Here is a 12,414-nt window from a genome sequence, read left to right as displayed (position 1 = left end):
GTCATACTGGCCAAAATAAATGTAGCACCATGGAGAGATAATGTAATCTGGACTACAACAAGAGTCAAAATTGGCTATCCCCTGAATTTCCACAGATTGTTTTTTTCATGAGAAAAAAAAAAAACATTTGCATGTATTATGATCAATAATGAGGATGATTAGATAAGACTAAAAAGCCCTGATAATATTATAATATAAAACAATATAAAACAAGGATCATCTAGAAAGTCAACATAATTAGCAATTTTCATTCATTAAATTAAATAGATTTAAAAAACGTGTTCTTGCAGACTTTTAACAGTATTGAGGTAGACACCTGTCGTGGGCAGGGTTATTGTTTGATTACAGCACGGTCATTTCAAAAGAGTAGGCCTCTTCCACAATGGACAAGAACTGAAAAATGTCAGTGTTTGCAGAAAAAGTTGATCAGATGACTGACTGTACGGAGGCATAAGGTAAACAATTCTCGGTAAACAGTTAATAGAGCATAAAAGCAATAAAAGACAATAAAAAAGACTGGAGAGCTTGAAACAACTACAAAGAAGGGGAGGAGAAGGCAACAGTTTTACCCCCCCACTGCTATGATGTTGAGTATCCTGTTGAGCTGTGAATGAGGACTTGGCTCCACGTCCCTATTCACATTCAAAATAATCCTTGAGCGGGGCGAAGAGGTGCCGGATGACCGGGACACTCCAGGAGCGACCCAGGACTTTCTGCCTCTGGCCCCGACCCATGTTGTTCACATCCGTGTAGTGTTTGGGGAAACCGAAAATCCTACAAAGGACAACGACATAGAAAATGTTAAAATAAAGTGCATTTTCAGACACACCTAATAACAATGTGCAACAGATCCTTGCTATGTCAAGCCGGTATATAAATAAAAAGTCATGACTGAAATACACTATAACTAACTATAGCTATATCTAATTTTATATTTAAAAAATGCATTGGCCGTCGACTGATCTTCCCTGTGATTTCAGGTCCAGTAACCTCAACTTATTTGTGCCTCCTCATACAACTAACATAACTGCTCCTTTTCCTACTGTATTTCCATCTGATGAGGAGGAAAGACCACACCATCTCTTAACAGTGACCCACTCCTGATGACATTAACATTTCATCTTATTACATAAACCTGAGCTTGTTTGGACTGGAACGGAAAAACCACAGGGCGGAAAAAAAGGTATATAATACCTTGTTGATGAAGTTCTTATTTTACTATGTCATCCATGTACATGGATTTTGGCGATTTGAATTCTCTCTTTTTTCTTTAAACCAGGAGTTAGCATGGCAAATTCTATATCATAAGACAAAGAATAATTTGTTCAATGCCTCTATGTTTTGTTTGGCAATTTTCCTCATAAAGTGCAACTTTCTCCCTTTAAATGCCTGAGGTTAATTGGCATGTTTTCTCTCCTGTGCGTACTGCACACAACATTATTACTACAGTGTAAACATTACAGATATCATATAGGGCTGTGTGATATATTATATATATTATACTGATCACCATAATATTGTGATTATGGCAGGACCGTTGTGCTTTCCTGGTTTTAATGGCTGCGTTATAGTAAAGGGATGCACTTTTCTGAACTTATTGGACCTCTAACCCCCCTCCTGCTTGGTCATCATGTCCATATTACTCATGACTGTTTATCAAAAACCTTGCGTACATGTCTTCTGAAAGCACAAATAGTCCTCCCTGCAATGTCGCCACAATATTTATATTGAAGTATTCGGTCAAAGATATTGTGATATTTGATTGTCTACAGGTCCAGCTCTACTATCACATGTTTACCCCAGTGATGCTTACTGTTCGATTTCAGTGCACCATAAGTAGTCCTCCTTCCCATTCATGTTGACAGGCAGCGGCCCCATCTTCCCCTGTCTTATGGAGTTCGACTTGGTTGTGATGGTGCGGACTTTGTCAAACTGCAGGACGAGAGGACAAATCACAATCAGAGTTTTTGACCATGTTTTTATCATTTGATCAGGCTGTTTATCTTGATAAATCATAGATGCTTAATTTAAATGCTACCCTATAAAACCCCCCCAAGATAACATGCAAATATGACAAAAAAAAATCACAGCCTCTACCGTTGCTACACGCCCAACTTCCAAGCAATCCTGCAGGCTCACTTTGTCATCTAGAGCTGTAGCAAGAGGCCTACAAAGAAAGCATTCAGGTATGTAAAATCATTTCAGTTTGAGGAAAGCACATGTTTTTTTCTGTCTCAGAATATGCAATCAAGAGAAAAAAAAGTGATTTTGCATTGGTGCGTACCTGTTCATGCCAGGCAGGTTTCCCCAAAAGTAGCGAGCTCTGTGAGCGGGACTGACTCTCACTGCATCGATGAGAATTGGATTGCACTGAAAAGACACATAATCAAGCCGTGAGACTGAATTCAACACTGACCCGGCCATCAGGGCTGACAGGATGCAAGTAATCACCTCAAGGAATCTGCAGATATCGTTCTTGTCATTGGCACTCATGAACACCACGTTCTCAAACAACCAGAAGAACGGACGGTCGTCGTCTTCCCTCGGCCTCATCATGGTCAACATGCGGTAAAACTCAAAAAAGAGCCTTCCAGTGCCCTCTGTGGGAGAAAAGTGTGACACACACACACACACACACACAGAGAGAGAGAGAGAGAGAGAGAGAGAGAGAGCCTTACTTCATGCAACTTTATCCATTCATTACTTTATCAGTAGCTTCTTGTTTACAGAATAAAAGTCCCTCACTAGGAGTTTGGGGGCTCCTTACCAAATAATCCTTTCCGGGCAGGATTGACCATGGACAGATCGTTGCATGGACTGCCTCCAATCAGAAGGTCAAATGGACCCCATTCAGCCAGCTGCAACACAGGAGTGATGAGAGCACATACAGACCTTTCTGCATTTTCTCTTATAAGAGAAAAAAAAAAAAGCAAAGTTGATTGTTGAATTTGGTCACTTATTGTTTTTTGGTGAGGCTGGTCTCAGAATCAGCCACCACACCACACAACACAACATTAAATTAAGTTTCCCCTTATGTGGCTTCAAAGTTAAAATAAATAAAATAAAAAAAAAAATGTTGTACAGCAATTTCACATACTTTTCTGTGCTGGTTGCTACGTTTCACTGAAGCTGCATCATGCTTCTGTTGAGTGAAATATTCAAACCCAAGATGCCATTGTTGTCCATTACATAAAATAGGACAGACGTACATGTCTTGTGCAAAATTTTACACACATTTCCCTGGAATTCAGACATATTTTTTATTTAACCTAAGGTAGACCTGGGCTAAGATGGCATATGTGGTAATAAGATAAAATAGAAACACATAAGAGATGAACGCAAGCCCGAGAGAGAGATCAAATTCACCGAGAAAATCATTCACAGTTTATTTCACGTGTCACCTCTTAGTGAGAACCACAACACATAATCTGACTCACATGTTTCCTGGTGATGGTGCGCACATCGTTGACGTACTCTATCTTCCCCTCGTGTTTGATCATTCCCACAGCGATCGAATCCTCGCAGATCTCTGACGCGATGTAGCGCTCGATCTTGAAGCCCAGGTCTTTGAGCACCAGGTATCCTGTCAGGGCACCGCAGTTACAGGCAGTTCAACCATCCACCGAGTGCTCATGTTTTAACCATTAAACATTTCTCATATGGGTATCAGCCTGACAGAGCCCTCCACAGGCTCTGCTTGAGTGCTATGTTGAAGACAGAATATCAAAAATCACACATAACGAGATAAACCAACCTGTGGCGATGCCGTCAAAGAGGGAAAGCACTTTGAGTGGTCTACGTTGATGTGCAGGGATGGAGGGGTACACTCTGTGTGGCTCCTGTGCAGAAACATAAACATGCATCTTTACAAGTGCAAAGTCTGCTAACCATAACATTTTCCCCTTTGGTGATCAACGACATATATGCCACAATCAATTTCTTATGTCCCAATGAACAGTGACTCACAACAGTGACAGAAAGAGGATTTTTTTTAACTTGAGATCGCCAAACATTAGCAAACAGCCATATTACCTTGGCTAGGACAAAGCAAAGCGAGGAAAAAGCATTAATTTGTAGCAAGTCTCCACTTCTCACTACAACTACAGACACAGATTTATGTTTAAAATGAAATATAACCAATACAGATGACTGTAGAGACATAAGTTGATTATTTTTGGGGCCATTTCTACATTATTAGACAGTGGGGAGAGACAGGGAAGACAGGAAAGAGAGGGGATGACATGTAGATCGGGCTCGCTAATCTCTAGCCTCAGGAGTACGTGGTACTACTGGGACGTCCTGGCAGTGGTTTAATTTACGGTTTAATTTCAAAACAAGGCTATGCAATTAGGTGTGAGGCAATGTGAGGGGGAAATGTTCTCTGATCTAATCTAATTTCATGTTGCCTATACACTGTGTCCTGGCCTGTAATTTGTTTCTCTGGGGCCTCCAGCTAGTTTTCACACTTTTTATAGACTTTACACCTAGAAGGAAGTGAGTGTACGTTTTCAGATGAAACTTGTGTCTCTGTGTTGGTGCAGCCACTAAAATGAGTGAAAATTTGCACTCAGACTAGCCTTTGTTTGAACAGATGAAGTCAAACTGGCGGAGCAGACTGCTGGACTGTTAATGAGGGGAGAAATCTGCTAGCGAGAGAGAGAGAGAGAGAGGGAGAGAGAGAGAGAGAGAGAGAGAGAGAGAGAGAGAGCAGTGTGTGTGACTTACAAACTCCATTGCACTGTTGTTGACAAAGAACTCCTGGACCTTAATGCTCCAGTCAGGCCTCAGTTTGAGGTTTCCATTGCACTGGGACGGCAGGCAGATGAAGCAGCTCCAAGGATCGACGTCTTTCAGTTTCTCGAAGGTGGCTGGGCCCACCAGGATGTCCAGACAGTCCTTACAGAAACATCTGGGCGGAGAGAGGAAACACCCAAGACCACACATGTGAATGAGCTGAAAGGACTGGCAGAGACTGAAAATGCAAATTGGACAGACGGACAAAGAAAGAGGCTGATTGGAATGAAGGGGATGCAAAGTGAGTGATTGTCATTTATATATCACCTGCAGCAGCTGGCGTTGCCACACAGAATGACCTCTAAGCCTGCACAGCACACGGTGCAATACGACTGGTAGCCATCTTCATCGTATCGATACAGCGTCTCGATGAAGTTCTCCTGCAAATAGCGAGAATGTAGCTTCACCGCATTTGGGACATAAAAAGCAGCAGGGACTCCAATTGGGATGAACTGGAGTAAAATAGACTAAATTAAAACAGACAATGAAACCGGTGATATGTTACTGGGTTATCAAATTACCTTGCATTTCAGGCAAAGACTCCCCTCAAACAGCGGGTGGTGCACTTCTGTCTCAGACGATCCACAAGACAAACAAAAATCTGAAATGACAGAGTATCACCCAATAATGAAGTATTTTATATTATCATCAAAATGCCTTAAATCAGTAAGTAACAATAACAAACATCTTTTGCACTCTCACTCAAAACGTACCTTCAATCTTTTTGCCTTTCTCCGAGATGGTTTTTATCATTGATTCTGGAAATATCACAAAAATCATAAAAATCATTCTTGGGAATAATAATGTTGATATAGGCATGCAACCTATGATTATCTTATAAGATCCTTAATGTTTTTTAAATATTCAGCAGTGCACCCTGTGGCATTTATGTATCCCAACAAAAGCAATATGCACCTCTGTTGTAGGAGACTGTTTCATTGAGTACTTTGGCTTTGTGGACGTATTTCCTTTTTGCTGGCGGCTGATAGTCTGACAGGGCCGAGTCTGAAGAATCAGTCTTCGCTCCATGATCTTTAACACCAGAAAGAAAGGAATCAAGGGTGTTTTTATAGATGAAATCCCACTGTTAAATTATAATACTAAAAATGCATTTAAACAAATAACCAGGCCAGAAAAAACACCAACTTGTGGATCCAGTTTTTTGTGCTAAACCGACATGCCATCATTGTCACCACTGTCACTGCACTGGCTGTCTGCTACCTAAAGTCGACTGTAATACTGGTTATGAGGAAGAAGGGATGCATCCAAGTAAGTACATGTGCTGTTAGGAGGTGTGAATCCATCAGGTCCAGTGGGCAGGAATCCTCCAAAAGCCCAGTCCAGCATCAACTTCAGCTCCTCTTCTTTATTCCCTGCTGCCTCAGTGAAAGACTTCCCACATCGCTCACCTGCCAACTGCAAATTACAGGGTGAGGTCAAAATTTGAGGGTTCGGGATGATGTGTCAAGCATTTTTTTATTTGTCAGGATTGTACAGAAAAGGTTAGAAATTCTGTATTTCCAACACCTGTATTCATCCAAGAAAACTGTATTCATCAAATGTGTATGTGTGTGTGTTTGTGAGTGACACACACTCTAAACCCCTATTATACTCATGCATACCATTCATTAACACAAAGATAAGCCCATGATTGACCATATATGGTAACAAATTCCTCTTTCATGCTGCAGGAAATGTCAGTAACATCACTCCAGAGATAAAACATGAAATATAAGTTTGAAGACATAACACATCCCGAATTTCAAGTTCAAGTTTTGATTATGCCTATTGGGTTTTGGTTTTAGCATTCCACTGAGAATCATATTGCTGAAGTGCAGCCTTCCCTTACAACACAATAAGTTTGGAGACATTTGTCAGAAAAAAACAGGATTTTAGCCAACACTGTCTACACTGCTGCAACAGGTGGATGGCAGAGCGAGACCAACCACTGTGGGCCTACAACCCGCCTACTGTGGTGATAAATAATAAATAAATCATTTTTACCTAAGCCTAGTACATCAAAATTTAGCAAAACATCTGTGCACTTTTAGACTCAACAATTGTAGACTGAGCATTTTTATATTAATTATGACAAAACCTGTTAGTTTGCTTGTCTGTTTCTTGTTCTGTTACTGTCTTTCTGGGTGGTTCACAAATTGATGGATCCCGTTCTTTTCTTTGAAATGTCCACATACGCATGGTTTATGCACATATTTGTACATATGCAATGTTGATAAATGACATTCTGGCAACGAGTCAATGCAATCTATCAAATTTTGAGTGCTCACCTTGATGGCGTGATATGTAAATATATATATGATTCATGCCTTCAAAGACAGTTCTGCTGTCAACAGCCCTGAGCAGACACCCAGTGGACTGAATGGTGCAACAATACTGCTGGAAATAACTCTCCATTAAATGTTTTATTTTACTCACAGAAATTGGCTGGTTTTCTGATTTTATCTGACTTAAAGCTGAACAGCTGCAATAACCATCTCTTCTCCATTTCCCTCACCTTCTTGTTACAGTGGCTGTTTGACATTGACTGACTGACACTTGCCTAATAATGTAATCAGCACTCCAGCTGCAACTACTGCTGTCACTGCTGCATAAAAAATTCATAAACACAAAGCATCTGGTCTTCTCATAGGAAACAGAGTATTGTACAATACTGAATATGTTAAACATTTTCAGATACCGCAGTGTAAGGTAATATCAGCTTACCATCTCTATTAGCAAAATCTAAAGCCTTCTTACTAATCAGACTCTGTCCCAATTAAGTCTTTAAAGGAGGTTTTGAGGTGACATCTGAGGCTTTTTCCACTGCAATCATAACGACAGAGGGCTGAGATGACCACTCAGAATTATAATGTCAGCAGGGATGAGAACTGATTTTGTCCTCTAGGACTTGAACTGACCAAAACCATGTCAGAGAAAAGGCACCACATTAGAGAGCTACTGTCATGATGGACAATTTTAATGTTATTGTTTCCAGTATTCTACCAGAACCTACCCATGAAATTCTCCATTTAGCAGTGCAATGTGACTTAATAACTGCATTGTGTCGTATACAGAACAGACAATTAATTTCACATTCATGTGGGCAAAAACAAAGTTGGAAGGGTGGCGTATATTCATAAATATTAATATTTGAACAGCACAGAAAGAGACAGCAGACGTGCAGTTCATTCATGTACGTTGCAGGACAACAAACACAAACAGCATGTGGTACAAAACACTGTGACTATGTGAACTGTGCACTAATAAGCCTGAGGCATACCTCGATGATCTGGTAGATGGCATCCTTGTAGGTGGGCAAGCTGGCATAGGAATTTTTGCAGAAGCACTTCTGAAAGGCACTGAAGGGCAGCAGCCCGTTTGTATAGATCTGAAGCAGAAAACAATTTAGTAAAAATCTTAAAATCTCCAGATCTGTCACATTAAGATTTGAAAAAAGAAAAATGTTAAAGTGATGTGCTGCCAACCTCTGAGAACATGCCGTCGCCAAACCACTCCACCCTCCGCATCGCAGGGGGTGCTAACTTGGTCTTCCAGGGCATGACCATCCCAGGCCACCAGGAGAATCCCTTCACCTTCCCCCACACCAGTTCTCCTGTCAGAAAGCCCTTACCATCCTGCAAAAGCAATAAAAAGGAACAATAAAGCAAAACTAAAACAGCATCTAAAGCAACCAGCCACACATAATTGATTTTACGCATATATTTCAGTTTCTGTGCCCTGATGTTAGTAGGCTTGGAGAACATAGAACATTATTATTACGTATTGTATGTATTATTATTACAGCTGCTCTCATTACCTGGTAAGCAAGAGCCCGTCTTGCTATCCGGGGGCTCAGTGTGGTCTTCCTGGCTGGTGAAGTGTCTTTTCCCTGAAATTCAACCACATTTTCACAGGTAAGAAATAACAGGGCTCAATAAATATCTGATGAAGGTAGAAAGACTAAGTAAGAGAAAGTAAGAGGACAGTGTGCAGGAGCCTACTACTTTTCTATGTAGGAAAAAAACAGGATATGAAGGATTAAATAAAGAAATCTAGAGGAAAGGTGTGTGTTTATTTCTTATGGGCAACCTCGGATAATTGGAAATCATTCTGATGGGAAGTTGACTAACTGGGATTTCTACATGTATTGCCAGTCTTGCTTGTCTTGAGTGATTGATTTCAGGTGACACAGGGAGGAAAGAGAGAGATGTGAGAAGCAAGAGAAGCCATGTTAACATTCGCTTCATTCACACGTGGCGGGCTAAGATGTGTTAACTGCAATGTAATGACAACGCCATAATCAATGATCATCAATCATCAACAAAAATCCCTTCTTTTTTTAGCACCATAGTTCTGTTTTTACATGTATGGGAGTGAAGGGGTTTGCTTATTGACTTGAAGAATGAAAACAGCCCCAAGTGTTTTGTGACTGTAACTACAAAAACTATTTTTACCCCTTATTTTAAAAATGTTTGTTGTTGTTTGTACTATTCAAATGAAATTTTAACACTTGGGAGGATTTCCTTGTTCTCCCACTAATTTAAACTGGCACCAGGTGAATGAAGCGAATAGGAAATGTGAAAATAAGGTATGTTAGAGGAGCGATGAGACAAAACAAAATGGAATCAGGCAATATAATATAATTTGTGTTTGCTACTACAGGCTAAAGGCTAATCATACAATGCTTTGTTTTTTCTGCTTGCATTTCAGTCTCAGGACCCCGGGTTGCTCTGGTAGTATACTTGAGTATACCTACCAACTCGTCTTGGGACTGCGGACCCTTTTTGCTGTTGTTATCAGCACCTACAGGCCTGTCCCAGGTGCCAGCACCAGCCTGAAACACTGTGCGGGCTTGTGGCTTCTGGCGCAAGCTGCTCTCCCAGCCATAACCTCCCCTAATGGTCCCCTGAGAGACAATATACTCTCATTACACACACAGACATCCTGCACAGGTAAGAGGGCACCCAAAATACACACTCACACCTTTCAATCTTCCTTACACACACACACACACACACACACACACACACGCATACAACATCATACCAGGACACACGGCCTCTCATCATAGCACTGATTATGTTGACGCTTACAGGTATAAAAGGAAAGCATGAAGAGGGGAAAATGTCAGAATCAAACTAAGAGGATAAGGGAAGGGGACAAGAGTTGTTAGTTCGGTCAGTCTCAAAAAAAGGATGGAAGAATTGGAAGTTTACTTTAAAAAAAAAAAAAAAAAGTCACAAATGGTTGCAACAAATAGCCATGTTTGTTGTTGTTGTTCTTTCCCAGGTAAAAGTTTAATGAAGCAGAGGGAAACGAGAGTGCTGAATGTATTACCTCTTTCAAATTCCCTTCATCAAGCTCATTCTTGAACCCTTTGTGAGAAAACAGAAAGCATTTATGTTGAGAGCAGGTGCGTGGTAATTGGAAATCTGGAGGATCTCACTCTAAATAGTAAAATAATAGGCATTTTAAAAATAGAATTTGTTCAATTTTATTTATTTATTTGACAAAGATTAGAAAACTTATCATACAGGGTGGTCTAAAATGAGCTGTTATTCCCTGGTAGTGTGTTCTTAAGTAATACAGAATATTAATTAAAAAAATTTTCAACTGAGGAAATGTCTCTTACCAGTTATCTTTGTAAGGCGGACGGCACATGACTTTATCTGACCATTAAGGAGATTTATATCTAGAAAACAAGAGAAATACATAGATATAAACTGTACCCAACACTGCAGAAACAACTTCAATAGGAACTTCAGTGCCTATCTAAAACATGTGGAGAGGTGATAACGTTATGAAGTGGAGTTTGCTCAAGGTATTCTGCAAAGTTGACACTATTAATACAAGCAAACAACAAACATTTGTTTTTACTTTAAGTTTCAAGAAAGGGCATGTTTTTGTTACACTGTCTTCAATGAAGATTTTAAATGTAACATGAACTCATCCAATCGTGAAACCACTGATAAACCAGAACAGAGCTTCACCCTTAAACAAAACTTACCCTTAATTACACATATGATAATCACTGATGCCATTATCCAATTATAAATTAAACATAGAATGGATTAGGAAATACAGTTTTATGCAAATGTGATACTGGCATGTTTACTCACCATATACGCCATTATCGGTTTTCTCCTTGTTGTCAGTGTTGATCAGTGAGTCCTTGTTGCTGGTGCAGTCAGAGAGCGCGCTGTCGCTGTTCATCTCAACATCGTGGACAGACTCCTGCTCGCTCTCTGTCGTAACGTCACCGTCACCGTCACCGTCAGAGAACAGAGCGGCATCCCCGTTCTCTAGGGCCTGACGCAGGCAAACATACACAAAATTAAATAAACATACATTGATTGCACTTTAAGTACAGGACTTCTGACTTGAAAAAATAGTTTCAAGATATTGGGTACACACCTTAGTAAAGACCTGCTGAGCGCCAAGAGGAGGGCAGGGGAGGGACAGCAGGGTCAACACAAGTTTCCTGAGCATGGAGGTCGGCTCTGTGTCCTCCAACACACCGGCCCAATGTTTCTCCAGCGAAACCAGCGCTGACTTCTCCTTCTCTTCCTTTTCCCTCTCTCCCTCCTCAGCCAGCTGGTACTCAAGGAACTGAGCAGTGAGCTGGTTGACCTCCTCAGGAGAGCTACAGATGCCCAATTTAGTTCCAAGCTCCCCTACTGCATTCCCTGTCACTTTCAGCCTGCTCTGGGGGCTCAGGAGCTGAGCCATGCTCTTTAGGAGCCCGTCAGTCAGAGGCAGCTCCTCTGCAATGCTGCTGGTGAGCGCCACGTAGAAAGACAAGACTTCATCTTGCAAAAGTGGCAATGCTTCTGCAGCCTCACACTCTTTCAGGAAGTCTTCCACAGCTGACCCACCAAGACTAAGCTCCGCTCCTGACAGGTGAAATTTCTTGTTTTTGAGGATTTGTGAGTCACGCTCTTTGAGGAAGCATCCGATGGCCTGGGGATGGAGGAAGCTGGAAGCATAGGCGTGCAGCAGGGCACTAGCTTCCTCTAAGATGTGCACTAAGTCGGCCCGGGCAGCTCCCTCCTGTGTCTGTAGATGATTTTGGAAAGCCTGAAGGGGCTTCATGGTCTGATCCAGGAACATAAATGTTGCCCTGAGCTTGGGATCCTGCAGCTGGGAGCAGATTAACTTAGCTTTGTCATCGTCCTTGTCACAAGTGCTAAAATACGATGTGAGATCTGTCCACATTCCCAGGATTTTTTTGACTAACTGGCAAAAGTTAAGGCAGCTGGTGTTGAGATGAAATGACTGACTATCTATATCACTATCACAGCCAAAAAGGGCCTTGAGGTTGTCATCCTTGGTGGAGCAGGAAGTGTAGTGGGCATGGATGTCTACAATCATCTCTTGGGCCTGATTGGAGAGTTCCATAACCCCAGCACGGCAAGCTGCATCAGCCAGCCCATACAGTCCACCTAAGGCTACTATGTTTGGATTGAGCTCCCTGAGCTGCGAGCAGATCTGCTCTGATGCTGTTCCGGTACCGTCTAAGTAAAAGGCAGCAAGATTAGCTGCTGGAAACCCAAATTTCTTCAAGGTATCCACAACTGCTGCAGCTGTTTGATCGCCTGCATCACCCGCCGGAGACTGAAG

At 41.4% G+C, this 12,414-nt stretch overlaps 1 protein-coding gene across 1 annotated transcript in view; it reads right to left on the bottom strand.

Annotated features, from left to right (window-relative positions):
- Positions 1-614: 614 nt before the first annotated feature.
- The window catches only part of dnmt3ba (DNA (cytosine-5-)-methyltransferase 3 beta, duplicate a), a 13,630-nt gene continuing 1,830 nt past the window's right edge, over positions 615-12,414 (bottom strand). Inside the window, exons 4-25 of the mRNA XM_030054786.1 lie at positions 11,209-12,414; positions 10,914-11,103; positions 10,427-10,486; positions 10,132-10,169; positions 9,551-9,700; positions 8,612-8,683; positions 8,280-8,429; positions 8,075-8,182; positions 6,072-6,210; positions 5,710-5,817; positions 5,508-5,552; positions 5,316-5,395; positions 5,062-5,174; positions 4,726-4,909; positions 3,755-3,839; positions 3,438-3,583; positions 2,768-2,858; positions 2,452-2,600; positions 2,285-2,370; positions 2,098-2,167; positions 1,814-1,932; positions 615-774 (exon numbers count right to left, since the gene is read on the bottom strand). The exon at positions 11,209-12,414 is cut by the window's right edge and continues 548 nt beyond it. Coding sequence (XP_029910646.1) covers positions 633-774; positions 1,814-1,932; positions 2,098-2,167; positions 2,285-2,370; positions 2,452-2,600; positions 2,768-2,858; positions 3,438-3,583; positions 3,755-3,839; positions 4,726-4,909; positions 5,062-5,174; positions 5,316-5,395; positions 5,508-5,552; positions 5,710-5,817; positions 6,072-6,210; positions 8,075-8,182; positions 8,280-8,429; positions 8,612-8,683; positions 9,551-9,700; positions 10,132-10,169; positions 10,427-10,486; positions 10,914-11,103; positions 11,209-12,414 — 3,531 coding nt within the window. The 3' untranslated portion in view covers positions 615-632. The remainder of the gene's footprint in view (positions 775-1,813; positions 1,933-2,097; positions 2,168-2,284; positions 2,371-2,451; positions 2,601-2,767; positions 2,859-3,437; positions 3,584-3,754; positions 3,840-4,725; positions 4,910-5,061; positions 5,175-5,315; positions 5,396-5,507; positions 5,553-5,709; positions 5,818-6,071; positions 6,211-8,074; positions 8,183-8,279; positions 8,430-8,611; positions 8,684-9,550; positions 9,701-10,131; positions 10,170-10,426; positions 10,487-10,913; positions 11,104-11,208) is intronic.

Source organism: Myripristis murdjan, chromosome 7 (genome assembly GCF_902150065.1).
Source record: "Myripristis murdjan chromosome 7, fMyrMur1.1, whole genome shotgun sequence".
NCBI classification, from domain to species: Eukaryota; Metazoa; Chordata; class Actinopteri; order Holocentriformes; family Holocentridae; genus Myripristis; species Myripristis murdjan.
The sequence above is the reverse complement of the archived record's forward strand: the minus strand, read 5'-3'. Positions and strand labels throughout refer to the sequence as shown.